This window comes from Kogia breviceps, chromosome 12, assembly GCF_026419965.1.
Source record: "Kogia breviceps isolate mKogBre1 chromosome 12, mKogBre1 haplotype 1, whole genome shotgun sequence".
Lineage (NCBI taxonomy): Eukaryota > Metazoa > Chordata > Mammalia > Artiodactyla > Physeteridae > Kogia > Kogia breviceps.
In genome coordinates, this window is record NC_081321.1 from 37,970,903 (window position 1) to 37,989,191 (window position 18,289).

Genomic DNA, 18,289 nt, shown 5'->3' on the forward strand with positions numbered 1-18,289 from the left:
CAGAAATTCTCTGGTTATTAATTCTATTGCTCATTATCTTGGCACCAAGCTGCTTATTACTCAGATTTATCCAGAACCCAGTGGGCTGCACGCTGGCTGGAAACTCCTGCCCCATGAAGTGATAGAAGCGAGGGTCCACAGCACAGAGGACATTGGCTTTGAGGTCAGATGGACCTGGGTTCAAACTCTGACTCACGCAGTGACCGGCAGGGAGGGCCAGGGACACGTTGCAGCCTAGGCAAGCCTTGGCTGTGCCTCTGAAATAAGAGGATAAGAATATGGACTGGGAAGAGGTCGTCTGAGATGAGCAACGCTGTGTGTGAAGCAGGGAGCAAGCACATGGCGGGTGCTCCCGCAATGGTCGGGATCCATACTGCTTGCCCCTCCACTAGTCTGCAGCCTCCCTCTGGCACAAGCATTTTTCAGTGTCTGGTACCACCTGTGTGTCCTCCCCTCATCTGCCACAGTCCACTTTCTCCCAGATGTATTCCCGGTCCCATCTCTTATCCCGACTCTCCCAACCACAGGCTCTTCTCTTTCTCCTCCATCTGAACTTTTGTAAACTCACACTTTACTATGTGCCAGGAGTTTTGCTCTAGGTGCCCTACGTTTGCTAATTCGCCTAACCCTCATGACAAACCTATGAGGTGGTTTCTGTTTTTATCCCCATTATATAGATTAGTCAACTGAGGCCCAGCAGTATTAAATAACTTGTCTGAAGGCACATAACATGGGAGTGGCTGAGCTGGGACTCAAGCCAGGCAACTGGGCTCCAGAATCCACGTTCTCAAGCAATACTCTCCACTGCTGCTCTCCCCAGCACTTCCACTCCCACAGGCCAGCCGGTGGACAGCAAATGCAGGACCCCGCAGGGCACAGGGAAAGATCAAAAAATCCCATAGCCCCCCCCCCAGAGACCCGAACCAGCGGCAAACTCCAGCCCTGCTGCAGGTTGGAGGGCAGAAGCTGCCTGTTCCACCTTTGGGCCCCCATGAAGACAATCCCCCCAAATCACCTATAGAGAGCAACTGTTGACTCTGCAGATTCTAAGAAATGATTTCGTACTATTACGCGGGAACAGGAGCCGGCGACCGACAGGATGGGGACTTGGAGGTGCACTGGCTTCAGCTTCCAGGTGGTCGGGTGCCCTGCCCTGTCCCTTCTTTTAGATGCTCCCAAGTCCCTCTGAGGCTTTCTCAAAGCACGCTCCGCTGGGCGGGCGGGGCGGGCAGAGGCTCGGCTCCCAGGTGAGCGGCCTGGGATGTGGACCTGCCCAGACAAAGGCCTCCAGTCAGGCTGAGGCAGGGGGGACGCCGCTCTGCAGGCTCAGCAGCTGTGCGCCAGGCAGGAGGCTGGACGTGAGGGCCGCAAGGCTGGCCCTCCCGCCTCCGCAGCCAGCATGCCCCTTTCCCCCGCGCCTGAGGCCCTGGGGCAGCTATTTTTAGCTCTTGACACCTGGGTATTTTGCAGCCGCAGGATGTCCGGTTTGGAGTCTCTTTCTGGGAATCCCACATGGGGCAGTTGTAAACAGCCCCACGCAGCGGTGGCCCGAGCTGGGAGTTGGCACCCCCCCTTTCTGCTGTTTGAGATGAATCAAACAGGAAGCAGACGTAACCATGGCAGCGGCGGCTTGAGCTCCCTGGGGGTGGGAAAGCGTCCTCCCTGGCTCCTTGTCCCTGCCCCAAGTCCATTCCATTTTGTGGCCTCTCCTCACAGATGGCCGGGGGGAGCTGGGCCGTTCTGAGTTGTGAGCGGCTGGCAGTTCCTGGGACTGGCGCTCTCTGGAGAGCCTCACTGCCCTCTGGCAAAGAAAAACAGAAGTCCCTCCAAGCCCAGCCGGCTCCCGCTCCCGGGGCCTCCCAGACCACCACTCAGTCTTCCCCGGCTGCCCTCTGTGAAGGTGGGAAGGGGAGGGCAGAGCCACTTGCTCAGGGTGTACAGCGTCCCTGAGCAGGCAGGTTCCCCCAGTCCCAGCCCCAGCCCCTGGTCCAGCAGCCTGCCCTCGGGTTTTCCAGGTCCCGAAAGGCCTCAAAAACCCCAGTTCCCACTTACCCTCACTCCCCTGTTCCAGGAGCACCAATCCCTGAAATAGGAAGTTCAGCATGATGTCTAACCACCATCTTTCCTATCCTAAGCAAAACAGCCCGAGCAGTCAACATGGGGCCCCCATCTGTAACACGGGGAGAAGAGTTGAGTTTCTATCAGCTTCTGCCTTTGTCTCTCCCCTTCCCCCACCCCCTGGTGCCCCACTTAGACCAGCTGCTCCTCCTTCGCCTCCCGCCAGCCCCAGCCAGTCTTTCTCAAGGGCCAGTGCTTGCCCCAACAGGAAGCACGGTCACCGCCCCGGGGCTGTCTCGGAGCCACTCCTTTCTCCCCTCTGAGGTCTCCTGTTCATGCCCTCGCCCTCACTGATCCCTCAGCTTCTGGAGACCCTGCTTCCCTGTGTACCCCACTTCCGCCTGCTGCACGTTCTGCCTCTCCCAGACGTGCCTTCCCGGCTCCTCTCACCTGCGCCGCCCACGAGGCCACTCAGCCCACTCCTGAGACTGCCGGGGAAAAGCTTAAGCTCTGATATTAATGTGCATCGTTATCATTTTATTATTAGCAGTAACTAGTAATATTAGTATGAGCAACAACCGTGTGCTGAATGCTTAATGGGTGCTGGTTACCGTGCTAAGTGTCTGACTTGTACCATCTCATTTGGTCCTCACAACCACCCTGAGGGTCGATACTCCTACCGCCCCCACGTTACAAAGGAAGGAAACTGAGGCTCAGAGAGGTTAAGAAACTTGCCGAGGTCACACAGGTGGTAAGTGGGGCTTCTGGGACTCCAGAACCTAAGCTATAATCACTACACTAGTGCTTACAGCTAGTCCCACCCACCGAGGTGAGGTAAGGCCACCAAGGGGCCACACAGGACATAGTGCGGTCCCAACATCCGAAGGCCTGAGCGTGACTCACATGTTCTCACGGTGCTGGTACTCCATCCAGAAAACAACAACAAAAATAAAAACAGAATCATCTCTGCCCGTGTCCCTCACGTGCTTTTTCATGTCCAGGAGGCACTCCCCGACCCTATCCTCACTTCCTTTTTCATCTTACCCCATCCTCACTTCCTTTTTCATCTTACATTTTTCCCTGCTTTTTAAATGTACATATTACCATTTTATCATTTCCTGTAAGCTGCCCCCAGCAGGGTATAACTAAACAAGCAAACCCCCAGGTGCCCTGGAGGATCAATGCTGTGTGAAAGCACTCTGGAAACTGTCAAGCCCTGTCTAAAATGCAGGTTGCATAACCAGAGCAAGACACCCACGGAGCGGCTACTTGGGAGTGAATCGAATCCCCCAGGGAGGGGATGCACGCGCGAGCTCGCTCTCTCTCTCCCCCTCTCTCATCCAGGCCTCACACACTTGGGCAGGCCATGGGCAAGGACAGAGGCACCCATCTTCAGGGCAGGCTCCTGGGGACTAGGAACATAACCAAACAGCCATCAGCACCCTTGGACCTGGGGCAGGGAGAGACAGAGGCCACAGCGAGACCCTGGCCTGCTCCACGGCCTGGGGCATCACGGATATGAGTCCGTGAATAGCAACAAGCTATGAATGCTGGCACTCATAGCGATGCCACATTAATATTCATGACAGTAAATACCAAATCCCCATCCCAGTTATGCCCCAGAATCCCACTCATTTGGCCTGTTATTTTTGGAAGATGGTAGAACTCTGTCGGGTAGATTCTCCAGGTGACATGATTCCCTTTTGTGGCCAGGGCTGCCCTTGAGACTCGCTCAGCTGGGGTTTTTCCAGACCACAGATCCAGCCAGGGTGCTTACACAGCTTTCAGGGAATTCAAAAGCCAGATGCACAGTCCTGGGTACAGATTTGGACAAACCAGCTGTGAAGGACAATTTCTAGCCAACTGCGAATTTGACAAGATGAAAATTTACTGCACTGGAAGGTGGAGATCACTGACTGAAAAAAATGGCATACGTGGTATGGTCTTGTTTTGGCAGGAAGCACGATATATAAAGGCATGTTGGGAGATGGGAAGGTGTACACTGAGGTACTGTGGCAGTGATCTCCCACTGCTGGGATTGGGATGTTTCTTATTTCAGTTTTGCTCCTCTGGGTTGTCTGATTGTCTATGATGCACAGGAACTACCTCTGTAATAATAAAACAGAACTGATATGTATATGTACACCCACACAATATCAAGATGGCACTGCCAATGGGCGGCAAAGTCAGGATGCGACCTCTGGTTCCCGTGAGAACTAGGACGTAGGGCTTTCACTGATTCCACGTATTATATTCTTGGAGCCCATATCCTCTGGAGTTCTGCTTTATCTACAAATCAGCGTCCTCTGCCTCTCCCAAATCATACAGAGGGCCTAGCACAGGCCTGGGCACAAAGTCAGGACTGACTTAATGGATGCCTGTAGGCTGAATAATGATCATTTCCTGAAAGAAATGCCTCCTGCCTCTTCCAGGACCACTGTGATGGGAATACAGACTGCTGACCTCACTGACCTTCTCATCCCTCCTCTGCCTCATGCCCCTCTTAAAAGCTGCCAGGGAGGGGGGCTAAAATAAAGGTCACCCCAACAGATGCTGGCAAGGTACTTACCGCACAGCAGGGCCCCAGACCCTCCCCAGTGCCAGCTGGCAGCGAGGCCCTCAGGTTTGTTCCCCCGCATCCTGCCTCACTGGGAGAGGCCAGGGGTGGGGGAGTGAAAGAGAGAAGGGGTCCACCCTGTGACTTCTGGCTATAGACTCCTGCTGTTCCAGGCCCTTATGGGTGGAGGAATCTGGAACAGTGAATTTGGCCTGGTTTTTCCTGTGAACTGGGGCTGAGCCCAGTTTCTGTTCTTCATGTCTTTAACATTCCCTATCCCTGACCTTCAAAAATATGAACAATAACATCAATAACAGTGATAATATTCTGTGTGCACTGACTTCATACCAGACACGGTGCTAACCTTACTTACTTTAATCTTGATAACAACTCCAGGAACTTGAAACTATTATTATTTTCATATTACAGAGATGGAGAAACTGAGGCACAGAGAGCCGTGTGCCCAAGGTTACACTTAGTTACACTTTGCAGGAGAAACAGGGACGCTGTCACATTCCTCCCTCTGTGTCCTCACTCGGAAGGCCCTTCTGCCAAGCTTTGCAATGGGCACAGGAGAGTCGAGGGTGATCATTCACATCTGTAGGGTGCATTAGAATCCACCGAGTGTCATTAATACGCGCATATGAGCAAATCCCCACGTGAAAGACTAGGAAATCAAGTCTCAGAGCCCTTGGCAGCTTTGCACGAGGTCCCATAGCCATTCAGCTGGGATTCAAACCCAGGTCTTTGGTCTGAGAATGGCAAGCTTCTTCCCCTTTATCACACAATCTCCTTGGCCCAACTCTCAAGATGGCTCTGAAGGCCTGGAAGGGAGATGCACAGCCTCTAGCACCCTGGAGCTGAAGCCTGCGCCCAGCCCCTCGCCCGGTGGGGGTGGGGTGCTGTGCCAGCACCTCATCAGCGGCTCCACCGTGACTCACTCCTGGGACCCAGGGGAAACACAGCCCTGAGCTGCGGGCAAACACGGCCTGCCGCCTGCCCCGCCTCCAGCTCCCCGCCTCCACATTTGCTAACCGAAACCCGGCTGCTGCTATTTTTAACCCTCCAGCTCCCCCTGGCCTGGGGCTCCCCCCTTCACCCCACCCCCACCCCCTGCCCCAACCGCGTGCTACCAACCCGTCATTCTGAGAGCAGTTCCACAACCTGAACGCCCAGGAGGGCGCAGCGGATGCCCGTGCAGGTTTGTGGGGCAAGCAAAACAAGACAGTTACGGCCCCGTCGCCCCGTCGCCGAATTCCCCCACCCCGACGCTTTCCGAACCTGTGGCTCCCTCCCCGCCTGACCCGCTTCTCCCTGTCATCCTGGCAGTGGGGGAGGGAGGAATGGGACTTCCAGGGCTGGGGGGGTGCGGGCGCTGCAGGAGCCAGAGCTGGCCTCCTCGGGGTGCAAGAGAGCTGAGCTGGACTCCCGAATAGAGATGGGGTCACCCTCATTCCCTCCAGGGCACCGGGCTCGCCCAGAAAGCCCAGGGTCTATGCCCACCAGGGTTTCCAATCCCTGCAGGCAACATGGGGGAAAACGGAAGTGGCTGGTGAAGGGGTGGAGATGGTGAGTTTAGCCCAGGGCCCCCACTGTGGGATGTCCCCTCCCCATCCTGGGCAGAAGGCCTGGGAGACACAGGAGTCCAGGGGGTGACTGTACCCAGCAGCCTAAAGGAGGCCCAGGGATGAAAGACTCCAGGCAGCGGGTTGGAGGGTGGGAGGCCAGACGGGGCCACTTCTCTCAAGTGAGGGCTCCTCTGATACTCTGATAGCTCTCTGAGGAAAGGGCCCTACCATCCTGCAGCCGGCAGCTCTGGAGCCCCAAGGAAAACCTACCACGAGAAGAACCTGGAGGTGAGGGGGTCTGAAGGCTGCTTGCTGATGTGAAGACCTCCTGAGACAGGGGCGAAGGGGTAGGGCTGCCGGGGGACCAGGGAGGCACTGCCTTCTAGCTGTCATCCGCTGCCCCCACCCAACACCTCCCAAGACCCCGCTCAGAGTCTCACCCAGTTTGAGGAGCAGATTCCAAGGGCCCAGGAGAAGCTCTGGAGCCAAAGATCTCCTCTGCTCCCTCTCTCCTGCCCCAGCCCCCTGCTCGGCCAGCCTCGGCCCTCCCTTTGCCCTGTCCTCGCTGGCCCCTGCCCCAGCCCTTCTTTCTGGTGTGTCCTGTCTTCCAGGGCCCAGCTCCTCTCTAAGCCTTGACCCCCCCCCCCCCTCCTCAGTGATTCCTGAGCCAGGTAAATAAATCCCAGTGGCCACAGAGGCAGCCAGGCTAGACCAAGAGGGGAGGGACTTGGCACTGGAGTTGTAGGGTGGGGAGATGGGGAGGAAGGGAACGAGGTGGGAGGAAGGTGAGGCAGGAGGGTCAGGAATGGGCTGGCACTTGAGAGAGGCTGCCGCCTTCCCAACACCTGACATGTCGACAGGGCCCTGGACTCGGCCCCGCGAAGGGAAAGAGGCTGTTCCCCCAAAAGCCTAAGCAGCTGGGTCCAGCCCTATCCAGCTCCCCCTCCTCCTCTCCCCTTCTGCCAGCCTCTGGGGACTGCTTGAGCAGCCGAGACCCTGCTGTTCCACGCCAGGCAAAAGGCTGGCGATTGGGCTCCAATCCTCTGCCAGCACTCGGCCCAGGTCTCTCACCTGGATCCAGGCGGTTGCCAAGAATGGCTCAGAAGCTCTGAGGGCTCACTTCTAGTCTGGGGAGGTGAGAGCAGGCATCGATGTCACTTCTCAAGCAGGCCTCCCCTGGCCACCCTATCTAAGGAAGTGCCACCTTGTTATTCTCTATTGCTGCACCTGGTTCATTTCCTTCTTAGGGTTTATCGCAATGGGTAACTAGATGTATATACTCATTTCTTTACTTGCTTACTTGTCTTACTGTCTCCTCCACTAGAGTGTAAGTTCCCTGAGGTCAGATGCCCTGCCTCTGTGTTCACTGTGTATCTGTGCCTGGGACCTGGCACACAGCAAGGCTCAGTAAGCATCCAATGAGTAACTAAATAGCTGAATGCCTGGCTCAGTAAAGGGGGCCTTCTGGTTGCCAACCTCACTTTTAGGATTGACGAGCAACAGTTACAGGATTTCCCCAGGGAGGAGGAAGCAGGATGTAACAGGAAGAGCAAGGTCAGGAAGCCCGGGACCCCAGGGAAAAAGGTCAAGGCCCAGTAAGCATCCGCACCAGTCCCATCTGGTCCACGGCATCACGCTGAGTATGGACATGTACACAAATGCACATGCAGAGGACACATGGGTAGGTCCTGGACTGGTCTTGAAAGGCTTGAATTTTGTCCTGGTTCTTCCTGTTAATATCCCTGTGTCCTTGGACAAACCACATACCTTCTGTGGGTCTCAGTTTCCTCAAAAGAAAATATGAAGAGATTGGTGGTCCTCAAACACAGCTTTGCACCAGCTCACTGAAGCGCATGTCAAACTCCAGATTCCCAGGCCCAACCCTTGCAAATTCTGAGTCTATCTGGAATGGGGCCTGAAGATCTTTATACATTATACATTCCCAGGTGACTCTAAAGCAAATGCTCCGGGAACTGGCATTTGAGGAGGGATGAAAATGCTTTCCAGCAAATACCTGGACCTCTATTAAAGAAGCCACTCCTGCCCAGGCATACATCCCCCCAAAACGTGTCCATATACCCCACGCAGAGCCATGAACTGCAAAGGTGCACAACTCTACAGACGTCACACATCTGTACTACACGTGTGCATGCTCCCCAGACACCCAACAAAGAGCCACCACGTGGATCACAAACTGCCACGGGATCACCACCTCTACATACACAGGCCAGGGGCACACATGCAGGCCCACCACCACATACCCAGTGTGCACACACACCCATCACATGTTGACCCACACTAAACAGACACTATCCTGAATTTATTTTGCCTCTGGGAACTGGTCCAGGACCAAAGTAGCTATGCTCTGCTAATGAAAACATCCCTCCCGCCTCCGCCACCCCCCACCCCTTGCCCCAGGCAGCATGCTGTCCAGCTCCCCCTCGAAGGGGGAGAGCTGCTGGAGGACAGTGGAGAGATGGGATGAGGGGAGGCACGGAGCCCTCCCCAAAGTCCAGCAGGCCCTCTCTTCCCCGTCCCCCCCAGGAGGTGCAAAAGGGCCTCCACCCAGCCCAGCCCCCCACCCCAACCCCCAGAGCTCACTCAAACCACTTGCCTAGATTCCCAAGCCCTGGGCCTAGGGAGCCAAAATGGCAAAGGAGGTGGCCAGATTGAGGGACTCCTCCTCCTAATACTCAGACCTCTAAGGAAAGGGCTGTCTGGGGGCACTTTCCTGCAGCTCAAAGCCCGAGTCCCCCAGGGAAGGTTGCCACAGAAACAGGGGGAAATATCACAAGGAAACACAATACCCGGCAGGGTCACCTGCTGACCAGGCTTCCTGCTGTGTTGCCTACCCCCCACCTCACTGCCTTCTTGGCCTCCTTCTCTGGCCTCCTACTCTGGCCTTAGCCTAGGCCTCCTCACCAATGCTCTCCTTCCTGCCTCCCCTGGGTTAGGGAAAGCAGCCTTATGCAGAAACTCTGCCCCTTTTGGTTCCAAACAACAACATCAGGGATGGCCCAGAGCTAAGGCCCCCGCTCCTAATCCTACCAGCATCCCCACCACAGGAAATCAAAGCTTCCTGCCCCAGAGGAAGTGCCCCATCTAGTGAATAAATCCAACACATAAACGCACAGTCCCGGAGCCTTGGGGAGGACAGAGGCCAGCTCCCACGCCTTACCCCGGCCCTGCTTCCAGCAATCCCCCACACCCCACTACAGGCCCCAGTCTCAACGCCGGACAGGTCAGGGCCGAGGAGTGACGGGGGCGTGGGCAGGACCTGAGCCAGGCCAGGGGAGGAAAAGGCCAGGAGAATGGGCACGGGCAGAGTTAGAAGGTCTGGTCCCAGCCCTGCTCAGCCTGCCATTCCCTGGCTGGGTGACCCTGGGCCTTGAATTAGCTCATCTTCTCTTCAAACCCCTGACAACTTCAAAATTACTAGCTCTCAAAATGAAAGGTCAGGAAAAGGAAGACCAAGAGAAGGCAGGGGTTACGCAGGCTTTGGCCATGGGCAAGGACGCCTGCAGCTACAGGAGGGTCCCCACTCCCTGGGCCCGTCACACATGCGTCTCTCACTTCCAAGGGCTTCATATCCAAATTGAGGAGAGGAGGCACAAAGAGAAAATTCCAACTCTCATTCCCAGACCAGGATGAAAGCTGGGGTCCACTATTCCTGAAGGAAGTGGTGGGCATAATAGCCCCCACCGATCCATCTCCTCCTCTGTGGTCATTTTACTGATGGGGAAACTGAGCTTCAACGTCCAAGCAGAGTGACCAGTTTAGATTCTTGGAACAGTCAGTGCAAGACCTGAATGCAAACTTCTCAGCCTCAGGATCACAGCTTAAGACTTGGTGGCCAGAGAGACACCCACCCCTGGGCTCAAGCTAAGGAACACAGAGACCTCGGGAGAACACTTCCCGGGGCCGTTCCAGATGTTATACCAAGAAGCAGCTCTGAGCCTGCCTCTGAGCCTGGCCAAGCCAGGGACGAGAAACATCAGGGGACTAAAGGCAGTGGAGGAGTCCCAGCAGGTCCAGGACCTGGTTCCAGTCCAGGTTCACTGGGAAAAACACAGCAAGACTGCTTTGTACCTCACTTTCCCCAGAAGTGACTCCACAGAGGAGGAAACTTACTTATTCATTCAGGTGGGTAGAGGCAACAGAGAGCAGAGTAGGGAGGTTGAGATGCTGAGCAATGAGGAGCTAAGAGATGTCTAGCAGAGGCTGGAGAAGGAGCTTCCAAGAGAGCTGGTATGAGGAGAGGAGTGTGTCAGCCTAAACCACTTGGAGGACCTGGCCTGTGGGGTCCTATGGGGGAGAAATGGGCCACCTAGGAGGTAGGAAACTGAGTCACATTCTCTTTTCTTTCAGCCCAGTGGCTGGGCAGGGGTCTTAGGAAGGTTCCCATGGATCCAGGTGCAAGTCCAGGGAACAGGCTGATGAATCCAGATGTTGAGTCCCCAGCAGGGCCACTGAAACTGGCAGGCAGAGCTGGGCCTCGAGCAGATGTTGAATGAGGGTGTGGAGAGGGATGGGCAGCAGCAAGACAGCCAGTGTGCAGATGCAGGGGGAGGCCTCTGGGGTAGGCAGGACAGCCAGCAGGGACGGGGAATGGCCTGGACTTTGGGAGGAGCACCAGTGGCTGGCAAGGTCAGATCCGAATGGGTAGCCTGGGCATCGGGAGGCAAGGAAATGGGGGTAGGGGGAGCTGGGCAGCCTGCAAGCCCCAGAGGTCTCTCCCTCTCAGCCCACAGGCCTAGAAACTCTGGGTGTCAGGGCCCAGCCCAGCTGCCAGATTTGCCGCCTGCTCTTACTCCCCAGGACCAACAGACCGCAGGCTTGGGGGGGCGCACATCCTGTCCCCCACCACTCACTACACAGCCTGCGGTCACCATCTTCCCGCGCCCCTCCAGCACCGTCGCAGCTCACTCGGGCACAGGTGTCTCTTCACCCTAATGGGCGAGCAAAGGTGGGGGGCGGGGGCGGTGCTGAGAGAAACCTCGCTGTCAGAGACCCTCCTTCCCAGGGACCACTCTTCCCAGCGGAGGGGTCGGAGTACGGTCCGGCCGGGATTCGCGGGATGGGGGCGCTGATGTCCGGGACTAAGAGCCCGGCCCCAACTCAATGGGTCCTGCCCTTTGCCCTACGCTTCCCAACCTTCCGCCCCGGAGCACCGCCCCCTCACGGGGCCGCGGCAGCAGTCCCTCACTCCCGGGTCCCCCGGTCCGTTCTCCCCGCAAACGGGGGTGATGGGACGCCGGGCCCGCGCACCGGCGGCCCGGGGCCTCCAACTCCCTCCCTCGGGCCTGTCGCTGCCCCGCGGCTGGCGGATGTGGGCGCCCCGCTGGAGGCCCGAACCCTCCGGCCCCGGAACCAGCCCGGGCCGGGAGCCTGCCAGAGCCCCGCGGAGACGGGCGGGGCGGGCACGGTCGGGGGGGTGGCGCGCGCCGGGCCGGGCCCGCGGGGCCGCCCGGAGCCCGAGCCGGAGCCCAAGCCGGAGCCCGAGCCCGGGCGGGCGGCGCTGGGTGCCGCGCGCAGGGCAGGGCGGGGCGGGCGAGGGGCGGCAGCCCAGTACTCACCAGCGCCGGGGCTGTGCATCCAGGGGCCGGGGCCCTCAGAGCGGGGGGCTCATGGCGGGGCGGGGGGCTGGGGCGCCGGCCTCACATCCCCCCGGTCGCCGGAGGCTGCGGAGCGACTGTGAGACGGCGAGAGGAAGGGAGGGGGCCGGGAGGGGGAGGGCCCTGGCAGCCCGGCCGGCCGGGTAGGATGACAATGGAAGGAAATGCTTTATCTGAGTCTGAGAGCGGGCCAAGGGGGAGGGGAGGGAGGGGGCCGGCGCTCGCGGCCCGGGGACACACCACCTCGCAGACACGGCGCGGCGCCCGGGCTGGCGAGCGGCGGACACCCCGCGCGGCCGGCTCGCGGGGAGGCAGCGCCGAACCCGGAACGTGGGACGCGGTCCCGACCCGCCCGCGGACGCCGCGCTGCCGCCCAGTCCCGGCCGCCGCGCGGCGCAGCGACCCGCGCACAATTCCCGGAAACTCAGATACCTGAGCGCACGCACCCTCGCAGACACCACGTACGCGAGCACACATCCATGTTTACCCGGGGCAGACTCGTTCACAGACACTCTGCAGGGAAGGACCCCCGCGCTCACAAGCACACATACGTACGGCCCACCAGCCAACGGTTACACAGGGGGACAGCGGGACACGCGTGGAGCCCCCGGTCCCGGCGAGGAGTCCCAGACAGACACCCCCGCCCCCCGCCCCAAGCACGACTTGCCTGAGGAAAGTTCCAGGATCTGATTTGAATCACTGCCCAGCCCTCCCCCTCTGCCACCTCCTCCCCCCACCCCGACCTCGCCAGCTGAGGGGAATCGAAGGGTCCAGCCTGTTCCTATTAAAAGAAAAAGGGGGTGGGGGTGGTGCGGATTTTGAAAGTTTTCTTTTTTTAAAGAAATTTCTCAAGGGATTTCCTTCCCTCCTCTCCTCTTCCTCTCTTCCTCCCATTCCTCTCCCCCCACCACCCTCCCCCCTACTTTCCCCCTCCCGGTCCCTATGAGTCAAACTTCAGCAATGTGCCCAGTGTCTCCCAGTGCATTACAGCGGATCACAGAAATGTTCCAGTCTGTGAGTCGGAATGCAGCCGCCTCCAGCCCTCCCTCAGCTAATAAACTCAGCTCCGGGCTGGCTTTACGCAGCAGCCCTCCCTGCCCCCCCCCCTCCCTTTTAGCGGGACCAGAAAGGTCAGAGTCAGGGGTCAGGGGCTGAGGACCTCGCCATTGTGCTTCCCGGCCTGGTCTATCAGCCCTGTCGCCTTTGGCAATCTGCTGGGTCAGAGACACAGCGGCTCCCGGGAAGGGGAGAGGTCTGCAACGGAAACGCTGGGCTCTCCAGCGCTGGGGGCCTCACTGCTAGAAGGCAGAGTGCAGCTTCCCTCCGACCCCATCCTGCCTCCCTCGGTCCTAGGAAGCCAGAGTCCCAAGATTCTACAGAAGAAGAAGAAATTGAGGCTGAGCCAGAGGTGGAACCATGTCAGATTAGAAGCAAGAGTCCCAGTGGCCTAGGAGGGCTTGGCCGTGCCAAGGTCCAATATGACCATAGACTCCTTGCTTCCTCCAGACCGGCTCCAACCTCACCACCTGTTGCTCCTGCTTCCTACTTCAGGCCTTTTCCTGGTCCCAGCGCTCGCTCAGCAGGCAGATCCAACCCCTCTGCACTTGTTCACTTATCCTCACAGACCCCTTTCCTGGCGTCCAAGGTCTCCTACAACATGGCGGCACACTACACGCATCTCTCTCTCTCTCTCTCTTCCCGTCCCTTCTGCTGTTCTGCTCAGTACCTCCTGGTACTTAGTGCTCACTGATGTTAGTTGCTATTATTACTATTATTATTTCAGCCATACTGGGCTACTGGCTGCTCCCCATTGTGTCCTCATGCTTTCCCATTCCCTTACTGGCTCAGCACATTCCCTCCCAACCCCTTTCTCCTCCTGTTGAAATCTGTCCAATCCTCAATGTCTATATCACCTTCTCCAGGAGCCTTTCCCTGATTCCCTTAGCCAGAGAGATTCTTTCCTTCCCTCTGAAGGACCCCACTCCAGCACCTTGTCAATCTTTCCCTTGTCTCAACTCTCTCCTCCTCCCCAAGAATGTTCAAGAGTGGACATCCCACGAGCCCAGCTATGGCCTTAGTCATGGGTGCATTCCTTGTAGTGTCTTGCTGAGTGCCTTGCACAGAATTCAGTCTCCCTCTGAGTTATTTGTTGAATTGAAACAGATGTTCATGGCCTTCAAGGACCATCCCACAGCTGGACACCCCCAATATACCTTTTTTCCCCAATGACTCCCCATACTGACTCTGAAAGACACATGTTCTTCCACTTCAGGTGTGTTTTTCCCACCCCCACCCCCTTCCTAATTGAATCCCTCTCCTTGCCCACAGCCTCCAGAAAAATGGCTTGGTTGCTTCAGACTCCCAGCCTCTCCCCTGCTTTTTTTCTCCTTTAGCCTAACAATGGCCCCTCCTGACACACACACCCCCCACCACCCAGGACTCCCGTAGTTATTTCTGGACTAAAATCAGGCCCTTGTTTGCTCATTTCTATCATGTGCATCATTCATGTATTTGTTTGTGAGTTTTCTTTTTCTTTTTGACCTAATCACTGAGTTCCAAGGGATTTGAGCACAAAGGGTATCTCCTCCTGCCTCTGCCTGTCGACACATTACCCAGCACATGGCTTTCTACACACACCAGAACTCCCTGCCCCCGAAGTCTAGGCAGAGAGAAAGACAGCAGGTGAGTCCTACAACCAGAAAGCTGGACTGTGCCCCTCCTTCTCTTGCCCCTTTACTTACCATCCCCCCATCCCCACCCAGAAGACAAGTCTTAAGCCAGTTTCTAAGTCACACGTCCCTTTCTGCGATGTGTTAGAGAGCCTCCAGGAAAGAGACATGAGGCAGAAAAGTGCAGGCTACCTCTCTCTCCTCTACCCTGGTTACCATGGGGAGTTGTTTTTTTTTTTTTTTTAAAGGTTCTTGAGTCCAGACCTCTCAGAGACTGCTCAACTAAGCACCTAGCAGAAGAGATTAGTCCCATAGGACCTGCCTTGGCTCCCTGGCATCTTCCTTGAGTCTCTGGCCAGTACAAAAAGCCTGAGGGCACCTGCCTTCTGCTTTCTTTGGGGCTCTGGGTCTACTTGACATTCCCTTTCTCCTTCTTCTCTCCTCCCCTTACTTAGCTACCTTTTACTGACGATTTTCCATATAGCAGCCCTATACCATCCCCCTGGCAAACATTAGATCATTTGTTCTTCACAGTCATCCTTGCTATGCTTGTGATTAAAGTACGGCTCATAACAGTTGAGAAACCTGACCAAAGATACACAGCTAGTAAGTGATGAGGCCACTCATTTATTCAATGAGTGTTATTGGGTACCCACCTTCTGCCAGGGTTCAAAGCTCCATCTAAAGTCTTCTGGTCTAAACCTCAGGCCTCTGAGACCACTCCTGACCCAGCTTTCTAGATGTGGTAGCTGAAGCCACAATCCCTCCCGTAACCCGCACGTCCCCCACACTCTCCACAAGGCCAATCAGAAGGTGTTCATCCCTGGCCTGGGTGAGATCTCAGAGGGACAGCACTTCCTTGGGTGGGTTGGACATTGCATTCCAGTTTCTGAACCTAGAATCAGATGCCAATGCACAGGATTTGGACTTCCATATAAAGAGGGGCGGTAGATCCCCAACTCGGTAAAGGATTTCATGGGGTCAGATATAACAAATGGAAGGAAGGAAGGAAGGAAGGAAGGAAGGGTAATTAGGATTTACTGAGCATCTTTTTTGTATCATGTGCTGTTCAAGGCCCTTTCACTTATATCTCATTATTATCCCCTTTGTTTTAGTTAGCAAACTAAAGCTCAGAAAGACCAAATGATTTGCCCAAAGCCATAGAACCAGTAAGTGACTTAATCCCAAATATGCCTGATTCAGAGCCTGTGCAGTTTCTTGTAGCAGGTCAAAACAGTGCAGAAGCTGCAATCAGGTCTCCCGCTCCAGTGCAGCCTGGTTCCTAGAGGTCCCGGTCATCTAGGAGTGACATTCTAGATGCCGGGTTTCCTTCCTCACTGACCCCAGCCTCGTCCTCTCATCCCTGGTTCCCACCTTTGTCTGCTACATTGCCCAGGAGGGATCAGAGGATCTATGTAAGTATTCTGGCTAGGATTGAGGGGTATGGCTTTGGGGTGCAGCTAGGCAGACTCCCATCCAGGATTTTAGGATCTGACAGAAGAGGCCATACATCCTCCTGGGCCAGAATTGGATCGATAAATCTAGAAGAGGCTGGAGCATGGCTACAAGTTCAGATAGCCCGAGCTGGGAGGTGAGATGATTGTGGGGACAGAGGCAGGTGGAGAGAACTAAGCAAGTTCCTTCCCTGTCCCCCTACCTCCCTCCAGTGTCAACAAAGGTGATGTGGTTTCCCCTGTGGTCTGTTGCCCTAGACACCTGCAGTTCTGAGTATATACGTGTAAGTGTCTATGTGCCAACCATGCCACGGGGGGACACAAGGAGAAAGCAGTGGGACAGGATGGGGAGGGGCAGGAAGCCAAAGGCAAGGTCTCCTCAACCCCAAAGTGAAGAATGCACAATGAATGAGGAAGATGGCAGAGGCCACCCCCTTGGCTACTCCAGGTCCCAGCCAGGAACCTCAGGAGGGCATCGTGGGTGTCAGGGCCCTGGCTGGGACTAGGAGGCAGGGAACTTGAGTTCTGCCATTAACTTCCTGGGTCAAACGTTTCTAAGTCTCAGTTTCCTGCTCTGTAAAATAGCAAGGCCTTGGTTACCTACCTCACAGGGCTGGTCTGAGATCCTATGAATAATATATGCAAAAGTTTGTACCACTTTGAGTTTTAGAACTATTACAATTGCCCCTGCCCCCCCCACACACACCATAGTGGAGATAAAAAACAAAAGCAAAAATGAAAACAAAAACACAGCCTCTGCCCTCATATTGATCACTTTGTATTGAGGGAATAAAACACATAAAATATTTGAAAGCCTCTTGTGAAGCCAACTATTTCAAAAAATCTCACTACTGTGTGATCTTGGCCAAGTTAAGACCTCTCTGAGCCTCAGGCTGGTTTCTCATCTATCAAGTGAGAGAGCTAGTTTAGACCATCTCTACTTATTTTTCTGAGTCTAAAGCAATTTTCTGATCGTGTTATTTCGAGTGCAAATGAGTACATGACAAAGAGGAAAGACCTGAGCAGATCACGGCCTAAATGAAGTTGGTGAGTTTGGGCTGGGTTTTCAAAGAGCCCAGAAATGTGAATCGGTGTGGGGAGAGGGGGTGACATTCCAGGTAGAGAGAATGGCATGTGCAAGGGCGAGGCAAGGAAGCAGAGGGTGGCAAGCAGATTAGTGAGGTTTAGGAATGAGGTTGGTGAGGACTGAGGGAGGCTGGGGAGGAAATGGGGACAGGAGGAGGAGAAGGGGGCAGTCCCCAGGGCTGAGGCCACTGAGACTGAAAGTGGGGGAGGAACATGGATGCGAAGATCCTCTCCCAGCTCCAGAGGCGGGTGCCAAAGCCCATCCAGCCAAACTCCACCCAGGAGAGAGAGACAGAAAGATCCCCTGGCCAAGAGGCCCCACCTACAGGGACGGCCCATTCCTCCCTTCCCCTCTCTCCCAGCTCCACTCCAGCCTGGAGGTAAGCAAGGGCCCCTCCAAGCCAGAGCCCTGTTAGTGGCAGAAACAGGCAGATGGGGGCACTGCCGTGTCCCTCCATCACAATAATGCCAGCGGCAAAATAATAATAGTAATAGTGATGATGATGGTTGGATTATTGAAAATTGAAATATCGAAACACCGTGTTGGGTAACAGGAACTAACATAGTATTGTGGGTAAGTTATACTTCAAAACAAACACACAAACAAGCTCCTAGAAAAAGAGATCAGATTTGTGGTCACCAGAGGCAGGGGGTGGGTGTGAGGGGTGGAGGGTTGGAGGGAGGGGGAATTGGAGGAAGGTAGTTGAAAGTTACAGACTTCCAGTAATAGGATAAGTAAGTACCAGGGATATAATGATGATGTGCAACATGATAAATATAATTAATACTGCTTTATATCTAGAAAAATTATTAAGAGAGTAAATCCTGAGTTATCACAGGAAAAAATCCTTTTTTTTCTATTTCTTTAATTTTGGGTCTATATGAGATGATGCATGTTCACTAAACTTGTGATAATCATTTTATGGTGTATGTGAATCAAATCATCATGGTGTACACCTTATACAATGCTGTATGTCAATTATATCTCAATAAAACTGGAAAAAAATAGTAATTGACGGTGATGATGAAATAAACCACTCAGCACTTGCCCTCTGATAAAACCCCACAGCACCAAAACCTCTTGTTATGGCCATTCCATTACTAGAATCTTTGCTTCTAAGAGCTGCAAGTGATTGCTAAGATTATCTAGTCTGTAGGATCCCCCAAACCTGACACTATATCAAAGTCACATGGAAGAACCTGTGAAAAACAGATGCCGGGGCTCTCTCACAGTCTGCATCAGACTCTTAGGGGTGGCAGAGGGTACCTAGTAATCTGCAGA

The 18,289-nt window shown here is 55.3% G+C and overlaps 2 protein-coding genes across 11 annotated transcripts in view; one reads left to right on the forward strand and one right to left on the reverse strand.

The window, feature by feature from the left end:
• The window catches only part of HDAC7 (histone deacetylase 7), a 35,775-nt gene extending 23,612 nt beyond the window's left edge, over positions 1–12,163 (reverse strand). The window contains exon 1 of one of the 10 annotated variants that reach the window (XR_010835801.1): positions 11,760–11,878. Coding sequence is in view for 7 of the 10 variants with exons in the window: in XM_067009172.1 (XP_066865273.1) it covers positions 2,053–2,104 (52 nt within the window). In the remaining 3 variants the exon portion in view is untranslated. Of the gene's footprint in view, positions 1–2,052; positions 2,120–11,759 lie in introns of those variants that run through there. The other 9 variants (XM_059082744.2, XM_059082740.2, XM_059082738.2 and 6 more) reach the window with 9 other exon arrangements.
• The window catches only part of PFKM (phosphofructokinase, muscle), a 478,771-nt gene that overhangs the window by 150,643 nt on the left and 309,839 nt on the right, over positions 1–18,289 (forward strand). The window lies entirely within an intron of this gene.